At 42.8% G+C, this 25,462-nt stretch overlaps 1 protein-coding gene across 4 annotated transcripts in view; it reads right to left on the bottom strand.

Annotated features, from left to right (window-relative positions):
* Ush (Zinc finger protein ush) overlaps window positions 1–25,462 on the bottom strand; it is a 198,239-nt gene that overhangs the window by 48,062 nt on the left and 124,715 nt on the right. The window contains exon 1 of one of the 4 annotated variants that reach the window (XM_072020139.1): window positions 9,335–10,151. The exons of 1 other annotated variant lie outside the window; for it this stretch is intronic. In XM_072020139.1, coding sequence (XP_071876240.1) covers window positions 9,335–9,404 — 70 coding nt within the window. In that variant the 5' untranslated portion in view covers window positions 9,405–10,151. Of the gene's footprint in view, window positions 1–9,334; window positions 10,152–25,462 lie in introns of those variants that run through there. 2 more of the 4 variants (XM_072020142.1, XM_072020140.1) reach the window with 2 other exon arrangements.

Here is a 25,462-nt window from a genome sequence, read left to right as displayed (position 1 = left end):
CCAATCGATTACAAAACTAAAATCAAATCTAGTTACAGCTACTTGATCCCTGCACAACGGAAGACAAATCTTGATGAGACTAAAATACATTGGAATCCTCAACTTGCCCCGGGAACTCGTTCCCAAAACTAATTTCGAACAGGCTGGAAAATCATCGCCTGACGCTGGCCAATCCGGCAAAAACCGGGCAATCATCGAACGAGGATAAAACTCGTGCCCTGTTCCACGTGCTCGCGAAACACCCGTAAAACATACTACCTAGTCCTTTCTCTCTCTTTGTACCACGAAGCACGAAATGCCATCGACCTGCTCCAACGTTTGCCCGCGTGTTCGCCCGCAAAAACCGAGCAATTATCGGGCACCGCCGATAAGACAGCCATCTCTAGGCACCCTCGTTGCCGCGACCATAAATAAACGGCCAGCAAACGAAATCCTGCGGTTCGGGGATCGTTTTAAAATTACGGCAGTTACCCCCAACCATTCTATCTGTGTAGACACCATAGACAGAAAGGAGAACTCTCGTCCAATCAGATATATCGCGAGGCCTAGCGCGCCTCGGATAAAGATAACGAATCCGCGATGAGCGGAGGAGATCGATCGACTCCGGTCGTTCGAGCTGCACCCCCGAAACTTTCTCCTCTCCAGGATGACGGGCTAACACCAGCCATGGTTCTAGGTTCGTGCTCGCTGAGGAGGGGTGGTTTGGTGCCGGTCGGAGGAGAAGCTTATCGCGAAGCGCACGCGGTCGCCACCGCCAGTCACCACAGCCGCGGAATTCCGAGGAATTCGAGGGGTTGGAGGAACCCTGCAGACAAGGCAAGGCCACGGAAAACCGCCGACAGTGTGTTATATCGTCGTTTGGCAGACGAGGCTTTTCTGATTGCCATGAATTTCTTTCGTCTGTGGGAACTCGAGCACCGTTGTTGTTTCCTGAATAGGCGGAAGAGGCGGGGGCGGGAGGTGAACGCATCGAAGGGTTGATAACCAGTGGTCGGTTTTATTTAGGTGAATTTTTCCTAGGATGGCTGAGATGGATGGTTAGAGAGGTTTGGGGCGATGATCGATCGTGGTGGTTCGTTTATGTCATGATTTTTGATTACATAGTTAATACGATTAGTATGAAAATATAATAAAACTAATATTATAAATCTTATAAAACGTCTTCATGTTATAATTCTATAATTATAAAACTTTCCAATTAAGATTATATCTTGGCTAATAATTTTATATAATACCATTTTCTATTATAGCTCTTTTCTTATAATTCGATTCACAATCCATTATTCAATTCCATAGGAATCCCACTTCTTCAAAGATAACCTACTTCCTTTCGGTAATAAACGAACAATCCTTACAAAATTACCACATCGATCGAAATAAACCAGATAACACGACCGTCTTTGCGATGAGTAATTCAATTTCTCCGGACACGGCATAGAGACTATGAAACAGGGAAGTTCACGATGACAGGTACGTCCACATAGAAGGGAGGATGTTTCAGCTAACGACGTGTCGTAACATCGAAAGGCTCGCGCCAGCGGGTGTACAAGCTTACGAAGGGTTTTCATAATGCACCAGGACTCCGTGGCGGTGCGGCATGCAGTCCGCTTATCGGTCGTGGATCGACCGCGGATCGATCCTCGAATGGTTCACAGTGGATTTTCAGGGCGTTTCGTGGTTGTTTCACGAGGGTGGCGGTATGCACAGCGTCGATGCCGAAGATCACCGAGAGAAAGCAGAGAAGACAGGGGAGGAGCGAGAAAGCCCCGGGCAGCATCGAGATCGAGACGATGAGCACCAGGTGCATCGAGACCTGACCACGAAGCCCCGTGCACGATACAATGTAGATACCGACCGCTGCATCCCTGGCTGCGATCCTTCCTCTCTCGTTCTTTCTCTTCGACAGGAAGACCCGTCACATTCTTCTACGGTTTCCTTACCGATGGATCCTTTAATTTTCCCGATTGTTTTCCCTTTCTCTTTTCCTCTTCTTTTTTTCCTTTTTGAAACGAGTGAATTGATTTAAGTTTGACTGCTGGGATCGTTTTAGGGTTAAGTAATCGAATTGTCAGTTTTGACTTCTTGGCTTATAAGATACAATTACACGCCTGGATAGAACAGAGATCGAGTCACCTACTTTTGGTTAGCTGTTCGATGCTGAGAATTTTTATCTGACTAGTTCCTTCAATCTTTTACGCGGAGATTAAAGAGAGCGACAGCATCCGAGAAATAAAAATTTCTAAATGGAGAACGTTTCGACGAGAACATTGCAAGATACGATGTTCCATGTTTCTTAAACAAGTTTCGAATCAGCGAAACAATATTACTGCGCTCGTTATTAAAAGGAAACTCGCTACAAAAAGTAAGAAGGTTCAGAGACCTACAAGACGAATCGATTCGTAACGCTCTTTCATACACGAACGTAACAAATTCTCCAAAACTCTGCTCACATCCCAGCGGCCCATCATCTCGATGTTACTTCGTTCCTGCTACAAGAGGCTGGAAAAAAGAAATCACCAGGAATAACGCAAAGAACAGTTGGAATCGTTGTTCGAACGGTCAAAATCTGTGGGTGAAGGGGACCGGGATCGGTGTGTATTCCAATTTACCGTCGCTACATACACCGAGCCTCTTGCAAGGAAGAAGAAGAAGAAGAAAGAGAAGAAGAAGAAGAAATGCACGCGGAACGATCGATAAATCGGTTTCCACGGCGCGTAGCCCGATAGCCTGTGCTCGCGATGCATGGGGGGATCCAGCTCGTACGCGGCGCAGAGCCAGGGCGCGGGCCCGATTAACACGTTGTTTGTATAGGGGAATGTATAATAACAGGTTGCGCCGTTGGCATAGGTACCCATTTGTATCTGTAGGAGGGCATCTCGGGTTCTCATCCCGCGGAAGGATAAGAGCTGGACCGAGAAACATGGAGGAAGAAGGAGAAGGAAGATCGGTACGAGACGGAACTGTTTGGCGAGGATAGACGGTACGCGCGTTCGAAGAAGTTTTGAGGGAACGTGTATGGTGGACACTGAGGGAAAGGATCGATGGAAAATTTTATTGGAATATGTCAAGATCGAAAGAAAGAGTGGAGAATGATTTTTTTAAAATCTTGATTTGTATTTTAATATTAACGAATATTTCATTCTGCTAAATTATTTAGAATCTTTTCGACTCCAGTGTATTCGTATTCTTCTTTCATTAAAAAATTCGCTAAAGTTTCGGTGATATTTTTTGCGATCCAAAAGGAATGAACGTAGGCTATACAAAAATAGAAATATTTGCAATGAGATTCGAATGAAAATAAGGGTTTATTCTATTGAAATAAAAACAAATAGAAGATCGAAAGACATTGTTTCTAGAATAAAACTACCAAGGCAGAACTTAAGGAAGTTTAGCCCTGGTTACATTGAGAAAAAAAGAGAAACTCGCGTATGTAGTAGTAGCGCATCTAGATTACGCGTTACTTTTCAGACTGCTCCAAACTTTTTCGTCGAAGAGTTCTCGTACAACGTTTCTTGTGAAAGCTGGATCACGCACGCAGAATGTCCGAGATCAGATTAACAGACAGGTTCACCGAGAGAAGATCGTTCGCAAGGAGGCCTTCCACGTCGGGCTTTATGATTTGTTTACTCGGATCGCCCTCGATGCGATGCAAACCCGCCCATCGTGGCAGGCCAGCACCAAGCTCCGAACTCTGACCCCCGGCTAATTGTTGTTGGCTCTAGATCCTTGATAGTCGTTCACGAGATTCTGGTACCACCAACGACAACGATTCAATACCATTTTTCAACAGCTACGATCGGAATGCTTTCTCTTAGATCTAGTTCAACAACCATTATACTGTTCTTCTTATTTCCGCTACGATAATTATATATTATACATAATGCTATTCCAATGATATATAATCATATATCATTTAGATATACCATAATTATATATTAGTCGGTTACAAAATGTTACAGCTTCTATTTAGTTCTTTAACTGTACGATCCTAAGGATCAAACTGAAGCTGTATTTCTTCGTTGTACAACTATAAAGTAAACCATTACTCGTATGTATAAACTACATTCGTAGCAATCAAATTCGTTCTGTATATTTCCTCTTACGTAATTACGTTACCTATCGCCAGTGACAAAATTAGAAAATTCTCAGTCTTCTAACTATATAACCGCTAATGTCACATTTTAGGACTGTAATTATCTTCGCGAAGTAAAGCGATTTTTCTATCAACAAATATCTTCAAACCTCCGAACATCCCATCGTTCCATTTTTCCAAATCTTGTGTTCCTAAAATGCCCGTGAAGCGTCTACCCAGTGATCCACATCGCTTTGATCGAGCTACGATCCAGGTTTCCTTGCGCTAGATCACGATCGCGAGAGAAAAAACGGGTGTTATTCCGTGTATACCCACCAGGACGAAAGTAGGAGGAGAAAAGCTTTGGAATGCGGTCGTCGAGAGGAAGATAGCGAAAGAAGGGAAAAATGGATAGAAAAGAGATAGACAGTCACACACGGGCAATGGATCCACGCTATCGGCGACTTTGCCGGCCGAGAGTAGAAGAGAGAAAGAGAGAGAGAGAGAGAGAGAGAGAGAGAGTTATCTAGCTAGCCTCTCCTCCACCGCCACCCCATCTGGCCGTTTCCGATATTAAAAATATCAGCCGGTAGATAGGCGGTCGGCTATCGACGCTCGAGCACTCGAAGGAACTTCCATTAAAAATAGCTATCTCTATCTGAAGCCGGTACTACAACAACACCATGGGCCCATGCCAGACGCTCTGCCTGTCCTCGTCGCACCTTGGCGATTCACCGTGCCAGTGTCTCTCTCGCGCTCGCGTCCGCTATCGTTTCAATGCGGTGGTGGCTGCTTTTGCGGAGGAACGGACACGGAGAACGTGCACGAGCATAAAAACCGGGCTTTCTCAGGAGATACGGGATCTTATCGCGGGCAAATGTTTGGAGGCGCGCTATCAGCCCGGTTTATCAGGACACCGCTCCTCTACGTCTTTCCACCTCTTCTTCCGACCACCGCTACCCTTTTCGCCGTGGGCTCGTTTCTTGGTCCTAGTTTTAATTGCCGTTACACCGGAAAGGCTGTCATCAAGAAGGTTGCCGAGTGCGATTTCGCTCAAAGGAATCTCTTTCGCTGGGACTGAATAGCTGCAGGTATGGAGAGATTTTTAGGGATGGAATGTCAATATACGTACTAGAAATTCGAAATAAATTCATCGACCAATGGAATAAAATATCGTAAAGTGTTAAAAGGAAATCGGGAATAACAAATAAGAAGAAAAACAGCATTGGAAACCGCAGGCGCGTTCGATAACGCACGAAAAGGATCAAGCAACAACGAGATCAACTCGATCACCGCTGTTCAAGCTGCAGAGTTTACGCACACAGCTATCGACCGGTCGCGATTGATCGCTCATTATCCTTCCGGTACGAGCTACGTTGCACCCTATCCTCTATCCTTCTTCTTCTTTCCGTCGGCATAATTAATTTCGTGGTACAGTTGAAGAGGGAAGAACGCGCGCGATCGACCGAAGAAGGAAGGCTGACCCCTCCGCCAGGATTTCATAAATAAAGATACAAACAGCCGGATCGCAAATAAACTTACAAAGTATTGGAAGAAGCCTGTGGCTGTCGGTGCTCACCTATAATCTCGATGGCGACGAGGTACGAAGGACGAGAGAAGCGGGTAAAGAGCCGAAGAGAGGGTTGGGGCGAGGGGTAGGCCGAAGCATACCGTGGGGATCGATAGATCGATCCATCGATGGGTCCCATCCATCGGTAACACGCCTCTCCCGATCGCCTCGTGGCTCGTGAAGCTCATGCGAAACAGATGAACGAAGAGAGAGAGAGAGACAGTTGGATGAATCGACGTTGAAACGATACAGCCGGACTCAACTGGGACAGACAGAGCGAAGAAGAAGCAGAGGAAAGAGAGAGAGAGAGAGAGAGAGGAGTGGGGGAGAGAGAGACAGAAAGAGCCCCGAGGGGCCCCTCGTTGCACAATTATCTCATTTGCCGATCGGACCCTCCCACGTGTTAATTTGCTTGTTGGTTAACCCGGCGTCCCTCTTATCGTTTATTTCGTTCTTGCCTTTCGTGGAACCCTCCGCGCCACCTCCTTCGCCTCGTTCATCTCCGTTCAACACGGTCCATCGGCCTTCTTTTTTCCTCCTCGGCCTTCCCTTGTCCTCGAAATCGCGGCACCGATCGCCTCGACTCGCGTCTGCTCTCGCTGAAAATCGACCACCGCTCCGTTTCGCGCACCAGACGATCCGCCACGAAACCCACCTTCGACCGAGCGGAAATTTGCCCGGTGAACAGGCTAAAAAGTGGCTTCGCTGGATCCAACAATGTTTGGTGAATTTAAACTTGGTGATTCGATGAGGTGAGAGCGAGTTTTCGGTTAAAATTGATTGATATTTTCAAGATTGGAGTTTAACGAGAATTTAGGGTGCGGTGATAGGATGAGAATCTTTCGATTAATCCCATAAACTAAAATAATAAGTTAAATCTAACTTCGAACATTAAACATATAATGTTTGTAAATCCTAATGAACAAATGATTGATATCCGTTAATCATAAAGATATTGGAATATTATGTATGTTTTATCCTTCCCGTGCGATAATTAATCTATCAACAAGATTAGTAATTCGATTAAGTTTGAGTAGAATTTGATTCGTTTCGATCGAGCGATAGAAAACGAGTAATCATTCTAACTACACGTATCTTTAAAATAATAGCTTCGTACGAAGCATAAGTTCGCTGCAATATTACGTCGAAGCAGCTGTAAAAATTGTGCTATCGTTCGGTAAATTTTGTTTCCCTTACTTCTGTCTTAAAAGTCTATAATTTATAAAGTCGATTCTTTTTCAATTCTTCCAACTTACAAATTACTTTATGATTCTCTAAAATCGCACAGAGTTAAGAATTACTGTACGTCGGAAGATCGCTTTACGATCGCTTTAAAATCCCATCAATTTAAAAATTACCTTAGTAAACAAAATTTTAATAAAGCTACAGTTACTTTCTATCAGAAATTCTACGTAGATACTTCAAAAAGGCATCGATTACGTGCGTAAAAACTTAGGCACGATCAACAAGATTGACCTACCTCATTTATTGTCGAAGAACCAGTATCGGTTTATCGTTCAAGAAACCGAAGATTAAACGTTATCGGTAATCATCTGCGATATCGATCGCAATAATTGTATCATAAGAACATTCGTGACTATACGAACTGAAGTTTATAAGATAAAGAGAAATCAACAAACAGAAGATGGGACAAAGTCCAAGCGGAGATAACCGAATGCGTGGTCGCGATATCGATCAATGACCAGATCGATCGGATCCATCCCGCACTTACCGCTAATCATTGTCTAGACAATTTATCAGGCTTATCGTAATTCCGTTATAAGATCGTTATTTCATGATCGTACGACGATTAACAAAGCCAATGATCGTACAAATGACGAGAGATTACCATCTGGATCACGCAATCTGTATCTACTTTCAACACTCGAAAACAATCCTTCCCAATTTTTGTTCTTCAGAATCAATTGGAATTTATTTGATTTGAAGTGCTGTACGAAGAAACATAATACTTTAATAGAAGTTTACGGGCGAAGAATTCTACGTATAACAAGATAGTATTATCTGGAATTAATATTTTTGTGTAAGTAGATTTGCGAAAGGGACTTTTGAAACTTTTACAGAAACTTAACCTAAGACTAAGCTTTTGAATATTCAGATCTACCGGGGGCAAACTTTCTGCCTTGCCTTGCTAATTAATTAACATAATGTTATAAGCAACGATCTTTAATAAATGTTATATTATCTTGAAATTGAAAAGTGTTTTTTCTTCGAGCTTAAACGAGAAACCTTCGAGAACCAGTTTCCAATTTGATCACCGAAACCATAATCGTTGCCAATTCATCTTCGCTTAATTTGAAGGTTTTGTAACAACGAACGATTACCTAAAACCCTCAGAATCACTCTTTTAATCGTATTAAAGCTTCAAGCAATAAATGGACCATATAAAAGTTAAACCGATCGACTCCATCAATATAAATCGCTTGGTTTCCAAGAGGTTAATCGCTAATCACATATTCTGCAACTAACTGTTCCATTTCAATTATATAATTACACCTACAATATTATATTATATTTTTTATATTACAATATTATATTTATATTATTACATTACAATATTATATAATCCTATTGACATCCACAAATATAATGTAACAAAAAGTATCAAATTTTATTGTTTATTCGCGTGTTGAACGCTATGTACTTTGGATTTCTTGCGAAAAGCAAGCAAAAAGAAGCATCAAAGGGGAAACGATGCTCTAGTCGTGGAGTAACCAGAAGGAAACGGTGTGTAAGCTCGAATTCGGGGAACAAAAGAGGCGGGCAGAAAGCTGGAAGCACGGACGGAAAGAGAGGCAACGGACAACGATGCCGGCGACACAGGGAGGAAGTGACGTCACGGTAAAGTAACGAGCCTCGCTTAGCCGCGATAAGCCGCTAATCGCGCGATCTTAATGAACTCCTCCCATTAACGCTCCGAGGCCGCGACCGGCAACGTTCGACGAAACTCCTTCTTTTTCTCTCCCGTTCTGCCTGTGCTTTCGATCACCCCCGTCGAATCGAATGAGAAATCGCAAGACGATCGATCGTCGAAACGGTACTAGCAACTGGATCCACATTTTTTTCTTTTGCTTTCCATTCTTTTTGGTTTTTTAACAAGAGAGAGGTATTTTCCGAAGTTGTTTAATCTTCTCTCGTTATAATATTCTTGGAAGTAGACGAGGCTGTACAGTAACATCTTTGGTTGTAGCTTTCCGAATTTAAATATCGTCGTATATCTTTATTTTTACTTTGGGTTATTCCATTATATACTTTACGATATTGGAAGTTTGACAACGATGAATACGAACATAATTGAGTGGGAAATTTCGAAGTGTACACGAGATAACGTTGTTAGGAAGATAGAGTGATAGTCAGATAGAACAACGTACGAGTCGGAACTCTGCGTTTTATGGATGTGCATTTCGCATATAGAGTGTCCTAGAAATATCCAACTATATTTCTTTAACCGAATCGTAAACAATTTCTTAAATTTATGCTACTAACATACATGAATTCTCGTTTCATATCGCAATTTTACTCTCGTAAATTCGAGGATCGCATGAAAATTAAAAAAAACTTTCATACTCAAAGTATCTTAATATTAACTTGCTTTACGTTCCATACTTCGTCGAGTATTACCAACCACCGCCTCAAAACTTTCGATCTTTTATGTATTTTTGTAAATTACTTACTTGTCAGTGAAAGCGTGGTTTCCGCCCTGAGGTGACTGCCTCTGCGTTGTCTCCATAGCAGTATACTCATCTCGATCGAAATTTTACTCGACCACAAGCTCACTTTTCATCCTCAGATCCACCTTTTATTCTCATCGACGTAGCGCGTCGGTGTAACACAGTCCGATAGCACGTTGTTGCACGAATTCACCGTCCACCACGCGGAACATTCTGTGTTTGTCGACTGTCGGTCACGCAGCGCATCCCATTCAATTTTTCCAGCTTGTTCGAGTACGATGATTCCTGTTGACTCAACTTGACGCAATCGTCGACAAGCACTCTGCGGTTTTTCAAGACGGTCCCGATCGAACGTCGATCAGATCCGATCGGTAGATCCCGTGAGATATCGCGTCACGTTATTGGCACGATGCTCGTCAGACGATTATCGCGATCGCGATCGTCATGTCCGATTGCGACTCGTTCTATCGCTATCCATCGACTACATCGCAAACATCGATCGTGTACGATCGTTGCCTCTTTCTATGTGTGTTTCGAATGTTTATTCATACACACGCGATTTTCCAGTATTCGATGTTTGATTAGGGATCGACCGAGTCCTGGCGTAGATAACAGTTTTGTCGGTAAATCGTGAAACTTTTCACGTAAATCGAGTCGAGCATCTTCCATCGAGCGTTATTGGTATCGTCATCGATCATCGCATCGATCTGTGGATTTTAATCATCCTTATACAGCTGTTCGATCTACTTTATTATCTGCACACGGCGTTCTTAACACGCGGTGTTTTATCTTCTAGACTGAAGTTCGAGTTATATTTGGACGTAAGATCGATCGTCTTACTTTGATTTTTTAAAAATCATCCTTTAGAAATATGCAAATAATAAGACGAGAAGACAAAGTAAACAAGAAGTTGTTTTTATCGCAATCTTTTAATCCAACAAATGTATTTAATCCACGTCTTTGATATATCATTATCGATCAAAGATGATAATTGAGATTACTTATCCATCCAGCTTACTATGCAACATGCGCATCAAACACTTCAAATCTCCTTTCAAAATAAAAATACACTTTACACAGGACTTGACGATATCCAACGTTATTCACCAAACTCCTCGACCGATTACCCAAAGACCGAATCAATCCCTTCGCAAACAATTAATCCTGCTCTCTATACATCCTGGTGTTGAACTTCGATGTAACGACAATCCGAGCAACAACGACTGTATTTCCAGACAGATAGAACGTGAGGGATAAAGAGAGAGAGAGAGAGGGAGAGAGAGACAAGAGAAGGTCGGTAGGCCGATTGTCGTCGTTGTAGCAGCGAGCACGGGAATAAACGAGCCACGCGGATAATCCGCGTATCGCGGCCTGGCCGCGCTCGCTCCGACAGCTACGGGGACCGACTCTTATCGGCCGCCCGTTGCCCGATAAGCCGGCACGATCGGCATCTTATCGATCGCGCACACGCAGAACGCGTGGCCACTGCCGTCGACACCACCGTCGACGCCGACGCCGATTCGCCCGGAAAACCGACGGCTAATTGCGCGCGCGACCCACGACAATTAGGAGGCACGATCGACCGGTGAAATTTTCGTCACGGCTGGTCACTAGCCCCACGCCTGATAACGTCTGACACTTGGACCACGATAAGGGTAATTGAATGCGGACAACCGGCCAGCAGGTTCGTCGCTTTGACGCTCGAACGTGGCTCGTTTCACGCAAACCGTTTCGTGCGAGAGTTTGGAGAGGTTGCAAGATGCGGAACGGACTTTGACGCGGTCGTAGGATCGAGACTGATGGGCATTGGTGATAAAGTAGGTTGTGGTATTGCGGTATTCGAGGGAAATGGTTAATTTAAAATGTAGATATTTTGGCAATCGAAGTATTATTTATGTTAGCTTGTTGAATGTAATTGTCGTGCGTGCATCTATGCGTGCCTCGATGAATGAAAATTTGGCTCTGTAAGATTATCGAGCGATTGAAAGACGCGGAGCTCTTTTCGATGCAGTTGTAGCGTTAAGTGTGACGGAACTGAGTAGGTTGTGGTGTTATAGAATTGGTGAGGGGTGGTTAATTTAAGTGCGTGGTTATTTTGGTAATCGGAGTATTATGTTGCATATGATCGGTCTTTTTCCTGTAAAATATCTTTGTTTTCTGATGGGTTACATTTTTGGAGCAATAAGTTTAGCGTCCCAAAAGGTTCCTTTTACATCAGCTGCCACTAAATATCTGTGCGTTTTGATCATTCACTTTCATATACTTTTTGTATTTTCTTACAAGTTTAATATCGCAAACTCGTCTGCTATTTTCTTTGATAACTCACGTTTCACGAATGGCAGCTGCGAATTCCACCTTCAACTTATCTTTATCACGTCAGGAAACTATATCGTCCAGCGTGCAATAGTCCTCCCGTACCTGTACCTCTCACGCTTCTCTCAAAGGGTACACCAACCCAACAAGCAATCCCTCGACGCAGCAACCCCCAAAATCCAAAATTGTTCGATCCCTAAACGACGTCACCGAACCACTTCACAATTCTCTCCAAGAGTACCGAAACTACCCCAAGAAAAGCCGCGTTACTCTTTAACCATTACGTCCTTTCTCGAACTCTCTTCAGCGTATTACGAAATTATTCCTGCGAAAGCTCAACGTTTCAACGAACGGGACAGTCGACGGTTCTCCTAAATCCGCAGCTTCTAGCGTGGACTTAGGCGAGGCTATTGAACGTTGATTTCGCGGACAAGGTCGCTCGCGGTTTAACGCGCACGGCAGACTCTCGTCGGCGACGCGGAAAGCTTCTTCCGACAGACTGTTTAAAAGCCGAGGGTAAGACGAAACCGCAGAGGAGCGAGATGCTCGCCGTTGCGGGGAAGCGCTATCACTGGTTTCCAAGCGGCACCGAGACCCATGGCAATGGCTACCTGTTATCACTCTCTTCTCTCTCTTTCTCTCGCTCCCTCTTGGCTGCTTCTGTCCCCAGCACCGGTTGCCTTCCTCTTTCTCTCTTTCGCTCTCTTTCCCCGGCTCTCTCGTGTTCTGCCGCCTCACGATAATGCCGGGCAAACATACCGCTTTTCCCTCTCGCGTCTACGGCAAAAGGCTGATTTCGACCGGAACACACCGCCGCCTTCTGGGAAGGGGTGTGAATCGACGATTGTTTCCAGGACTCTGCCGGATTACGTCCCTGTCTGCCTCTATCGGCCAGCTTCTACGAAACGCTCGGCAGTTTGCGAATTTTATGGCTCGTTTTATGCCATGTTTTTTATTTTTTCTTTTGATACGGTTACGGGGCTGTGTGCGCTGAGTTTTTCCCCGATTGTTAAGAGGCGGTTACTGGGAGTCTTGTGAGAAAATTAGTAGATCTCAAGGTTTGATTTTAGTAAAGCGATAGAGGGAAATGATGGTACAACGAATATTATTTTTCTAATTAACTTTGCAACGGACTATTATTTATGTTACCTCTTTGTAACGAACGAGTTTATAGAATAAATTCAGTTAAAAAAAAGGGATATTTTTTTCCATAATACTGTAGTTAGATATGTAGTAGTCTGTGTTCGCTTAAACGATGCATCTTTGTTTACACCTGATGAATCATGTGGTTGGTGTGCACATCCGCTAGCAAAATTGTTAATTTGAATGTTTGTGCATATCTTTATTAAACGAAGACTAAACTTGTGCTATTTAGTCAACATTTAAATTTCACTGCTTGTGGATACATTCATTTACCTATCGAATTAGTATGCGCATACATTGACTAGTAAGTACCTATTTACCAAATTAATGCAGTATACGTTGCTGTATCTAATCACAGGTAGTAATTCCTTCGAAAACTCCTTCGAGCTGCATCTCTTCGCTTTTCTATCCTAACCCTTCCTTTCCTTCCAAAACCATTATTATCTCTCTATTCTACCCTAAACGAGGGCAAAATCTCTAAACCGGAAAAAAACATGCTTCGATATCGCGAAGACTATGCGATTAATTTCTACTTTGAATATGCACGAAAACAACGTTCACGTATACATCGTTACGTTTACTATAAATTTTCAGCGAATAAACAACAAGGATAGATAAAAATGAATCATTTCTAAAATTAGTATAAATTATCTGCTTGTACACAATCACGAAATAAAACTATAAAAAACCCTGAATAATCGTAAAAATAACAGCCAATATCCCATCGATATTTCTCCGATATCCTTCTCGACATTCCAAAGACCGTACGATCATCCCCCACGATCGAAATCATACTTTTACGTTGACGAACAACGATTCCATTGTAATGATCGTTCGTATCAATACACCGGTAAATACTTTAGACTGGATCTGGCGAGTAAATAAGCAAAGAAATAAGCGTACGAGTTTTATATATCGTGTCATTGGCAGACTTCAGGGCACCAGAATTACCTCTTGTCGTTGGCGTCACGAGGCTTGAACTTCGCCGATAGCGCGGCCTGATAACGGATAACGATAACACCAGGCCGATACTGGTAACACGGTGCGCAATGGGCTCCGTGACTAATGGCGATAACGATAAGGAGGATCGTAAGACACGTAGGGTACTGTTGTATCTAATAACCGTACTCTTTGTCTCCGTAGATCGTGCACACCGTTCTCCTGAACGTTGCCGACGGCTCGTTTCGGCACTCGCGATTAGATTTTATTACGTCGGGATACGCGCCGTTTCGAGCGTCGTTTTACGAACCTTCCTCGACATCGTAAAACGTGTTTCTCTGTCATTTTTTTTTTTTTTTTCTATCCTGATGTAGATTGGTTTCGATTGTCGGAAAACGTGGGTGGGGCTAGTTGGATCGTTCGATGGTTTGATTCTGGAGGGTGACTCGTGTTTTTAGATCGATCATCGGATGTGTCGGATAGTGGTGTATTTCCTTTCGTAACGGTTAATCCATAGAACTTGTATTTTCGTTTCTGGTGTAGGTAATTGATTGTGTTCAAATTTTCTACGTGAATAATTACGTTGGAATATTTTTTAATCGATTTATAATAGGTTTTTAATAAATAGATAGATTACTGATGACGAGGAGCAAGCGGCAAGATACCATAAGAATAGATTGTCATTTTCTTATCGAATATTATACGTTTCAAAAAATAGGAGCTTATTTTCTGTCTTTTATTTATTTACTTTTGAAATATATTTACTTTCTCGTTGAGATTGGAATTTGTTTAATATAGGGAATAGAAGACACGAAAGACAGTGAATTGATTTGTAATCGGATCATTGGAATGATAAATCAAATATAACGAACGATGGATTATTATTGCTCGTGTTAGTGAATTTTAAATTGGTAGGATTCTCGTTTGCTATCTGGATACGAAAGGGGAGTTATTACGTGTGTCGGAATAAATCATAACATCTCGATTTTATTGATAAAGACTATTATCGGATATAGCGTTATTCGAAACTGATCGAAAATAAATTCGACAAACGTTTTGATTGACAGGTGCGTTTAATTATGCAACGATTTTTCCTTTTCAGCGGCGCTAACGATCGTGTCTTTCCCGTTCTCTTTTTCCTTCTCTATCGGCCTTTTCCGCATCGCGGCGGGCATTTATCAGTTTGGATTTTCGCTGGATCGACGAGTTACGCAACCACAGGGGCTACCACGATATTATTGCAGGCACCAGTTCACGGGGATTGCGAAATTGCGGACAATTATCGTTCGCACGATCGCTAATTACCTGCCAATAAATTATCGTCGGCCCAGGCCTTGCTTGAGTTCGACTCCGCGTTGGTGGCGGGAACCAGTCGAACTTCTACTCCAGTCTTTCTCGCGGCTTTCTTTTTAATTAGCCCCGCTGTGAATGATTTATGGCAACGTCGACCATTCTGGTCACTTTTGACTACCAGTTAATTGGCTTTTTTTAATGTTTTGCTAATAATATACGTGCGAGTCTACTCGACTAAGCTACGAGTTAGAAGAACATTTATGAACATATTGAAATTTTAAACGGACGAATCGATGCAACGATGAGTAACATTAACGATATATTAACTGGATAATTTGTAAATTAACGACTTCCTTAAATGCACACTATTTTTACTATGTAAAAGTAGTCTTTCATAGACAAACGTATGTTCTCACAAAATATAAACAGGTGGACAGTTTATATCCAAAACTGACGTTTCTTCTAATCTAGATTCTTCCAATTTCCTCGGAAAATCTGAAAGAATTCTGGAATATACTTGTCGGTAAACTGCGGATATTTAAGGTACATGGATTCATATCTTTCCTCGTATAAAAGCGACGCTTAGATAAAATAATGTGTCGTTTTCTACATATATAATTGTAGCAGTACACGAGCTAGAGAACAATTCGAATCATATTGTTGTTTTGCCTCGGAGTATCAACATCATTAGGACATACATAATGTAATAATAAATAAACTTCGGACAAAACAATGTCGCCAAACAAAGACGAATTAAAATTTTCCGATACTCCCCCGACCAGTATAAATAAACGGACGCGATCGTAAGAGGACCAGTTTTTCAGTCTCAGTCTCGAGCGATTCTATTAGCGTTCAATACACAGTCTTTAGCGAATCAGTTAGTACCGAGCGTCTTAGCGAACGTTCTCTGTATTTATTAATTATTTTTAAATACATTTGACGGTTTCATTATCGAGTAATCTCGTTATTTAAACCTCACGACCAACCATCCTCTACGTGATAACATGTACTTTACTCTCGATATTTTTTTTTTATACATTTTTGTATACGTGCACATCCCTCGAATCAAACCAACGAATCAAATCATCGTATAATACTCTCTCACACACTCAACCTAACACATACTGCAAACAAATGAGTATTGTAATATGCACCCTGTATAAATCTGACCAGGCCGTACCAGTTCATCAATGGCACTTAACACGTCTTAAAGATCGGCCCGGCGCCGATAATGTTCTCGATTCAGTGAAGCCACCGAAGAGGCTACGTCGAATTACCAGGACTAAACAGGATCGTTGAGCGCGAAAGCGTGAAAAAGCAAAGAGGGGACAAGAGATTCCGCGTAATCGGGGCTGTGAGATGTCTGAACAGGCAAGGATGGATCATCGACGTGGTGTCGGTGACCGTTGGCCTGTCCAAGTGGAGAGATGCGCACAGAGAGAAGGAGAGAGAGAGAGAGAGAGAGAGAGAGGAGAGGAGAACTCCCTGGCGCCGTGTTATCTTATTCGTTAAGATCCTCGAGGGCGACGAGGAGGGGAGAAACAGATTCAACAGTGGTCTCACTGTCTCGAAAGATTCTCTCTTGTTCCTCCCCTCTCCCCTAGGATGGAATATACCAAGGGTCCCGGGGGAGAAAATCCAGGAACGGCTTCTCGAGTCTAGACGACGCGAGAGATAGCTTCCTCTCTCTTCGACTTTCTCGTTTCATCTCTCGTTGCTTCTCGTTCGTGTCTTCCTCGGATCCAAGGAGTTTCTCTCGCTCTCTCTCCTCCATCTCTCGTATCCTTTTATCTCTTCAGCTTCTACTCTCGTCTGTCCGAAGAGATGGACAGGGATAGCGGAGATGACCGTCGCTCGTGTCACAGTCACGACCACCGATTCGGGTAAGCGTGAATAATTTGGGACGGGGTGAGCTATTGGGGGAGCTAGGTTGACTCTCCGTAGAGAAACTGGGTCATTAAGGGCGCATACGGAAAATCGCCGTTGGATTTCTTCCCTTCGATTTTTTTATTTTGATCGGCAGAAGCTGAAATTCGATAAAATGTAAAACACGACGGTTAAAAAGGTATCGTACAAGAGTGCTGGAATGTGAACTCGGTACCGTGTAATTGCAACGTCTGTGATTACAAATTTGCATAGAACTGCCTAATCGTTTAATCTTATGTTCGTTCTTTACAGCACAACGATACCATTCCTTCTACATTTTCGGAGCACCAATCGATGCGATTGAATATATTTATCACATATCACGTTTGGTACAACCTATATTCAAACACGAAAGCATAACTCAAACGTCGTAATTCACCAAATCTCGAGATCCATTGAAAATTCACAGAAAACCTATAACTTTCATCCTTTCGTACCTCAGCCACGAGATATCTCTTAACGGAGAACTAATTCGCAACAAGATTGCCAATTGTCGAACGAACGATAGAAGGATGCTTCTCTATCGGTATCGCGACATCGCGTGGTAACAGCGTTTCGGGGTCAATTACGCGGACGCATCAGTCCACTTGCACTGGGGCGAGATATATCCGGGGCGGGTTGCAACGAGCCGCTTCGTCATCGTCCGGCCGTGCCCTGCGGTGCGCGCCTCGGACGGTGAAAAAGAGCCGGACACTTTTTATCGTGGCGCGCAATTATGATTAGCTCCCGGTGGAGGCGTCGCGTTTACGGCCGCAGCGATTAGGGCAGGGAGTTCGCCTCGTCAAAACCGCCCCGCGGAACAAATGGTTCGCACGAGCCACCCCCTCGAGAGAGCTCTCGCGGAAGAGCCACCACCCTTCCTCCTCCTCTCTTTCCATGCGAAACGGGGACGAGCTGAACGAGGAGAGGCAACGAGGATGGGAGAAACGGAGGAGGGCAGCGTGAGATTACGCAAATGAGAAATGACCATCAGGCTATCGGAGAACTTCGGTGTCGGCTGCTCTCCGGGCGTTTTGCGACATCTGCGGCCGAGGATATACACGTCAGAACCACTATCGCGGAGGCTGCCGCGTTTTTAATGCGGAAACCACGCTCCTGGTACACCTGAATGCACGCAGTTTCTAGGGACTTTTCGCTGATGCTTAATGCAGACTTTGAGGTTCCTAGAGAAGATCGAAGATGGTGCTAACTTTTTTCATTCTCAATTGTTTTTCTCAAGCGAGAAATTTTTCTTATATATATATATATATAAGGTGTCTGAAAGTTTAACAGCTAGACCTCGTAGGTAAGTGTTGTTCAAACACAACGCGTTACACAGATATAGGTCGTTTAAAGCCACGTTTAAAGATTAGAATGAAAATATGAAATAATGAAAAATTTGACGAACTAATAAAATATGGGATATGAAAGTTGCCTGACATTTTTCATTTCGTTATACGCTCGAGGTATGTATATTCGCAAAGTCTAAGTTTATAAGAGAGACTAAACGGATGAAACTCATTTTCAAAGAATAAAAATAATTTTTCTTATATATCAACGCATATATGAGACGTTATTTAAAAGTAAAGAAGAAACAAACAGTCAGATTTTTTGTTATTCGGGACCACGTCGGAGTCTAAGGTCCATCGATGCTTTTTTGCGATGCAACATTAAATATAGGACCAGACGGTATTGTCACGGTCGTCGTCTTCCTACCGTTTCGTGGAAAGACTTTGACAAATCGTCGATCAACCCTCGGCAATCACGCCGCTATCTCCAGGACTCTTTGGAGTCCCGCTCAACTGGTCAGCGATCAGGATCTAGCAATCCATCCTTTCAGGACTTCTGCTTCCGCTCGTGGTCGCCTGTTTCTACCATTAATTTCGACCACGATAGGGCCATCTGATAATTCCCGACGTATAAATGCTTTTTCGCGAATAATTTTTTGTATTACGTCCATTTGTTTCTGAGGAGTAAAATTTTAACAAAGAAAGATTACAACCTAAGTACATACACTTGGAGGAAACAAAATTTTGTTCTCTCGCTTAATATTCTGTCTAGTAGCATAATATTGATATTTTGTAGATCGCGTGCACTTTTGAATAAATGCATCAAAATTCGTAGTTTAATAGTCAACGACCCTAACTTAGCAACAGAGGATGAATAATAACGTGCAAAAATCTAGAAACTCGAAAACTTTCGACGACTTATGTCGACTAAGTAAGAATCGTCAAGCGAAAACAATTTCTCTGAATCATTTTTCCGTGTCGACGCTCGTCCGGTGATCCAGATATTCTTCGGACCTCCGCGACCTCCGGCCAGACCTCCGATCGTCGATCTTTCCCTCGGCCTTGGCATTTGCGAATAAATGGACCCACTGTCTGTCAGAGGTGGAAGGACCCCGACGAACGGCAGCAATATGGCCTCTAGAAAGAAGACGAAGAAGTCGACGCAACATCCGAAGGAAAAGAAGAAGAAGAGACGAAGAAGTCGGCGCGACGGTGAAACGAGGGTTTCCACGTGATAAGATAAAGCCGGCTGTTATCAGCGGCGTTTCGCGATATCGGTGGCTTTAACACGGAAAGGGGTACAGAAGGAGCTTGAAAAGAGGCGTGTAATTGTCCTACGGGTATTGGTCACGCAGCATGAAATGTTGGCCTTTTCCATCGGACATCGACTCGCCATTAAGCCATTAACACGGAGCGGAACCCCTCGAAAAGCACCGATGCCTTTTACGGACAGACAGCTCGAGAAGTCGATTTGCGACCGAAACGGAAGTTGCAAAACGCGGCGACTCCGTGTGAAACGGAAGGAACATGCTTGAAATATTTAGAACATTCTTCGATTCGTTACCTTCGTATTTGAAATTCCATTATTTCCTATTATTTATTGTATTTTAAAGTTTTGTGAATTTTGCAATTCTGACATAGTCCATCGGTCACCGTCCATCCACTTTGCCTGTGAAAGGTAAATACGAAATAAGAAAATGATTCATTAACGCGAAAACGAAGAAGCGAACGATTTGACACTGTTTTGGAATTTTAAGAATTTGAAAGATTATTGTTCTTTCATTTTTTCCACTTGTTTTGTAATTGACATTTTCCTGCGCCAGACAATTCACAACGTTGGAAAAACAACCGGAAATCCCGTCAAGAGTGATCTAGCATCGATGCTCGTTCGTGTCAGGAGGCCGACGGGGCACGGTTCATCCCTCACGTGTGTTTGTACGTGGTTTTTCACCCGATGAACACGTGTCTATCCTTTGTGACGACAGGTGAGAAGCGACCCTTTCCAAAGCCTCTCGAATTCGATGGATGGATGATTTTGAATGGTCATGCAAACGGATCGTTCCAACTTTATCGTACATGCTTCATTAGCACGGCTATTTTCATTTCTTTTTAATTATCATTTTGTTAATCCCTTTAATTCGTTAATTATCTCTACAACGTCATTTAACGTGTATGTTATATCTGTGTTTATCCTGTTTTTAACTTTATTCTATTTGCTTATCCAATAAATGTTATTCTATTTTATCAATCGTTGTATTCGTGCATTTTGTTAAAATTTTATTTTGCGATTTTTCATCACTGTTCATATTGTCCAAAGTCCTTTTGGAAGCTTGGCTATCTTTTGAAAAATCAGCTAACAGTGATAAAAAATTTAATCAAGATCTGCATTTGATTTAGAACACAAGTAAAGGAAATTTGATAGAATTTAAAAAAAAAATACACAAAAATTCGGACGTGCCTAAATTAACGTGTCACTCTACTACCACAAAATCATTTAAAAGTTACTTGTAATGATTATTGTTCCCAAAATTTTGGACGAGGCAAAAAGATTGTAAGAAATTTACATTTAAAAAACCTTTTTCTCTCGTAAGGATCTTAATCCGCAAACGAAATTTTAATAAAAAAAGAAGATTTCTTCGAGGGATCACTTGCTTCAATAGTTCCGCGACGAAAGTACTAGCGCTAGAATTTCGTTCCCATCCCTAAGACACGTAACCACCCTACATAACGACAGGTGTGGATCGTTTCTCTTACAACCGGTTAAGTGGCATACGCGAAGAATCCATTAAGTCCACACGTGCTGCTTCCGGTTCTCGATCAAGTGCCAAGCCGTTTCTATTTCCTTGAACAGCGTCGAAAGGATATACGACGTCTTCTTGAACACGTGGCAGGACATCTTCGCTATTCAACTCGAAAGCTTCCTCACGCTTATGTTATAACATAAGATATCTCGTGTATAAGATCATTCTCAAGACAAATGGAGAGAATGACGCCTAATATGTTTCGAAAAGTATAGAGTAAGAATTTTCTTTTATTACGTTAAAGACAGTGCTCAATTTCCAAGCAAACAAAAATATATTACCAGACTGAATTTCCCTTGATATCCAAGGTTCAGCGATTTGAGGCAAGAAATCCAATAACGATTAAAACTTGCCACTAAAGAACCTTAAGAAATCATCTTAGAATCCCCAACCTGACAGACATAATAATTTCAAATGTCATTCGGAAGAGAAACCCGTTCATCCATCCACTTACCCCTGTCTATCATCCCTTAAGAAGTTTCATGTTTTAGTCGATCTGTCTCTCCTCAACTACGGATGAAAAAAAAAAAAAAGGGGGTGGAAAGAAAGAAAGGAAGGGAAACGAGATGCCTCTCCTTTAAACGAACTGTCGAACTCGTGTCGAGCCGGTGGCGCGAGGAAGAGTAACAAGGGTGGGTTTAATCGCAAATTGACTCGTCGTCGCCAATAAAAATTCAATAACGGCCTGCTCGCCGCCGGTTATTGTCGAAAAGTTCGGTCCAAGCCTTTTAGCGTCCTCCACCCACGCTGATCGTTCTCTCGCCATCTCTTTCTACCCGCCCCTATTTCTCCCTTTGCACTATTTTTACTTCTCTCTCTGTCTGCCTTCCTCTCTTTCTCTCTATGAAATTCACTCGTTCCATCCCGTTTTCTTTTTTTTTTTTTTTTTTTTTTTGGACGTTTGCTAACATTCACTCGAAAAATATTCGATGTTATCTGGCACCGTGAATTGGCTGCTGACGCTCGTACCGAGACTCTGCTTCGTTTTCCCCTCCCCCTTGCATCCCTTTCAATGCTACACCATTTTTCTCTTCTTGTTGTACTTCGGGCTTCATTCTGCTTGTTGGTCAAATGGATGCAAAGTGTAAGCTCGTGCGCCTGAATCGACGACACGATTTCTCTTTGCATCAGCTCACATTAGAGTATGAAGTGTGGATGTAACGACGAGGGTGGCTCTGTCCATTGATTTGGATATTCTGATCGTTGGTCGTGTGATTGGATGGTGGGCTAATTCGCGTTTGATGATTAGGGATGGATATGGCACAGTAGCCGCTATAGCGAGCGGTTAATGGGAAATGGGATTGTAGCTAACAATACAATTTTATTTCAATAGGTAGAAGGAGATTGGAGATGATTATTTTCGTTAAAATAAAAAATAAGGGTAGTTATGGGGTGGTTTATTGTTATGACGAATCGATACTGGCAGATTAAACTTCGTTGGTGAGAGAATTTTGCGTCGACGAACGTAAAGAGTTTAAGAAATACATATTTATATTAAAATAGATACCGAGCAACTCGTTACTCTTGTGAAATACAATTGTATATAATTGAAAAATTATGGTGTCTTTCAAACTGTCTTTCTCACCATTGCGTACCACGATATCTAAATTTTTAAACGAACAAACAAGATTAAATTTATGAATATAGTTCGATTGAAAATGATTGAGACAGTGAATTTGATAGTGAAGGAAACAAAAGGCGGATTAAATAACAACGAAAAGAATTGTTTACCGAAATTCGTCGATTTAGTCGTGGCGCAAACTGATTGAGAAATACAAAGTACAAAGATATCGAACGTTTCGCGATAATGCATGGCCGAAGTTTATAATGCTATAAAACATAGTGCGGACAGTCGGAGCGGATAACGATTCGCTGAAAGCGTCGTTAATTTGCGAACGCGTTACAAGAGACGATTTACAAGCTCTATGGTGAACGCGACATCTTGCTGGCGATGATATTTCCAACGTTTCCAACAGAATCGTAAATAGCGCGTCCTCCGCGTTTCGATACAGAATTAAAGCGGCGGTTTTAAAGAGATCAATTAAAAGTTTATCTTTGAAACCGCTTTTTAGATCCCTTTCTCATAAAGCATTTTACCGAGACACCACAGTTTCTGTGATTGAAATTCCAACCTTATTTCAACCATGGAAAAATAAATATTTTAATCAACTTACCGGACAAAAATTTCATCCTGAAATCTTAAACCTCTTAAGAAGGTTTTCACTCCGAAATCTTGGAACTTTTATGTCTCGATCGGGATCTTGTCTTAACAAACAAAACGGTTTTTGATATTTTTGATATATTTGAGAAAAGCTTCGAGATGATAAAATTCAACGATTATAACACGTAACGATTCCCTTGTACTTTCTTCGGTATTTGTAACATTTTTTAACGTTAGAAAACTACGATTCGTTGGAGAATGATTCAAAGGACGTAGAAGGATCAGGCTTATATAATAAAATTGTCCGATTTATAAGGCCGTTTATCCTTTTCATGAAATTATTCTGAATATCAGAGAGTTAACCTATCGAAAGTTTCTCGACAAGGAGCGTTCGCCTGGTAATTTTTGCTCAGGATAATTTTCCCAACGATCCGGCGATGTGTGGGCCAGGATCCTTGTAAATCACTTCGCGCCAGTTGCACGGAATACCGTGTGCTCGCGCTCACCGATATTTATCTCGCAGAAACCGAGAGAAGCTTATTAGACTCAGATCCATGTACCCTTAACAGACGTTCCTTATCTCAGGTGTCGACGCCTCACGTGGAAAAGGTTAACGTCGAGACAAACGTTAACCTCCGATTTACGTTCCTGCTCTTTTCAATAGCCGCGCGCGCTGCTATTTATCGGAATAGCGAAGTCGTTTGCGATCGAACGCCTAACCGCGCTTGCAATTAGGCGAAAAGTGCACGCTTCCTTGCGAAACGAAATTCCATTTTCGATCGAAACGTCGAACTTACGGTTTTCTTTCGTACATCTAGAGCAATCGACGATAATTTAAGCACATCGTAAATTGTGCCAGCGATCGTTACGATTTTATTATATTTAAATAAGAATTTTTTTCTCTGTATTCTACATAATTCGTAGGCAATCTCAACCCACGTCATCTTACGTAAGTACAAACTTCCTCAAACTTCGTCCAACTTTACACAACTTCGAGAAAGCCTCGATATCCCTCTCAAACGTACGATAAACTTGGATATTCATTACTGAAAACCCATCCACCGAAAGAAACTACATATTCACCGCCCACTAACGATCCCATCGAATTCAGGGATCACGCTGAGAACATCGCCCAACCTTTGTCATCTCGCAGTAACGATCTTCAACAGACGCGATATCCCTGCCAATTGCACGATACATTTCAATATCCGTTGCCGTCCACCGATTCCTTGGAGCATTCGGCTCACGCGGAGAACAGGAAGGCTCGCTGTGGATGGTTCGCGGAGTCGGAAGACGGGAGCGGAGCGAAAAGAAAAAGAGACCGTCTAAAAATACACGGTCGACTCTAGGTGGGAATGATTCGGTATCTCGGACGACGTCACGGGGGTCTGAAATATGAGAGATACGATGGACCTCGCCCCCATACCATCCCATTCCCTCGATGGTGCATTAGCGCTAATCTCCGCTCTTTAGTCCTCTCTTTATCTTTTCTGCTCTCGTCCTCCGCCACTTCCTCCCTTCCACCGTCACCGCCGTCGTACCTCTAGCCCCCAACCCGCCCCCGCCTCGCGCTCTCTCTTACTGTCTTCTGTCTTTTACGTTCTCTCGGGGAACGTATAAGTCAGTTAGAAGAAGAAGACGAAGACGAAAAAGAGTGACAAGGAGAAAGAAGGCAGAGAAGAACGCGACTCGTCGTATACCTGTTCCCTCGGAGCCCACCTCAGGACACCTTTATCGGTACCATCTAATCGCTACGATCCGTTATTTGGTGGCCACGTCGTATACGTGTGCGAGTCTCGGGGGCCTGTGTGTTCCAGACACGGCCCAGGCCCGGAGTTTTGACACTCGGAATCTCATTAGCGATCGTGAAATCCCCGACCCTGAAGGGGATTACGGAGAGGGGACTTCTCGATCCGGGGTTTGGGCACGAACGTTCGAGGGGAATGGCGGAGGGTTTAGGAAAGCGTCGGAAGGGATCTCTCTCTCTCTCTCTCTCTCTCTTTCTCTTTCGGCGTGTCGTCCAACGAATTCCAAAGGATTTTACCGCGGCTCGCTCCTGTGCCTCGTCGCGGTTAATTATATTATACAACTGACTGGAATGGGGCGGGCTAACTGCTTGTTCCTTGGCTGCTTGGTCGGGTTTAATGAATTGTTCCGCAGCTTTTATGCACTCCTTCTTGGGAGACCAATTTGCTTCCTTGGGAAGCGTAGGTTGCTTCATTCAGTTTGCTGGAATCTCAGCTTTTGGATAATAATCGCGTAGTTTAGTTAACTATTTCGTGCTCAG

The sequence above is a fragment of the Bombus fervidus genome, chromosome 17, assembly GCF_041682495.2.
Source record: "Bombus fervidus isolate BK054 chromosome 17, iyBomFerv1, whole genome shotgun sequence".
NCBI lineage: Eukaryota > Metazoa > Arthropoda > Insecta > Hymenoptera > Apidae > Bombus > Bombus fervidus.
Note: the sequence above shows the minus strand (reverse complement) of the source record. Positions and strands in the feature narration are given on the sequence as shown.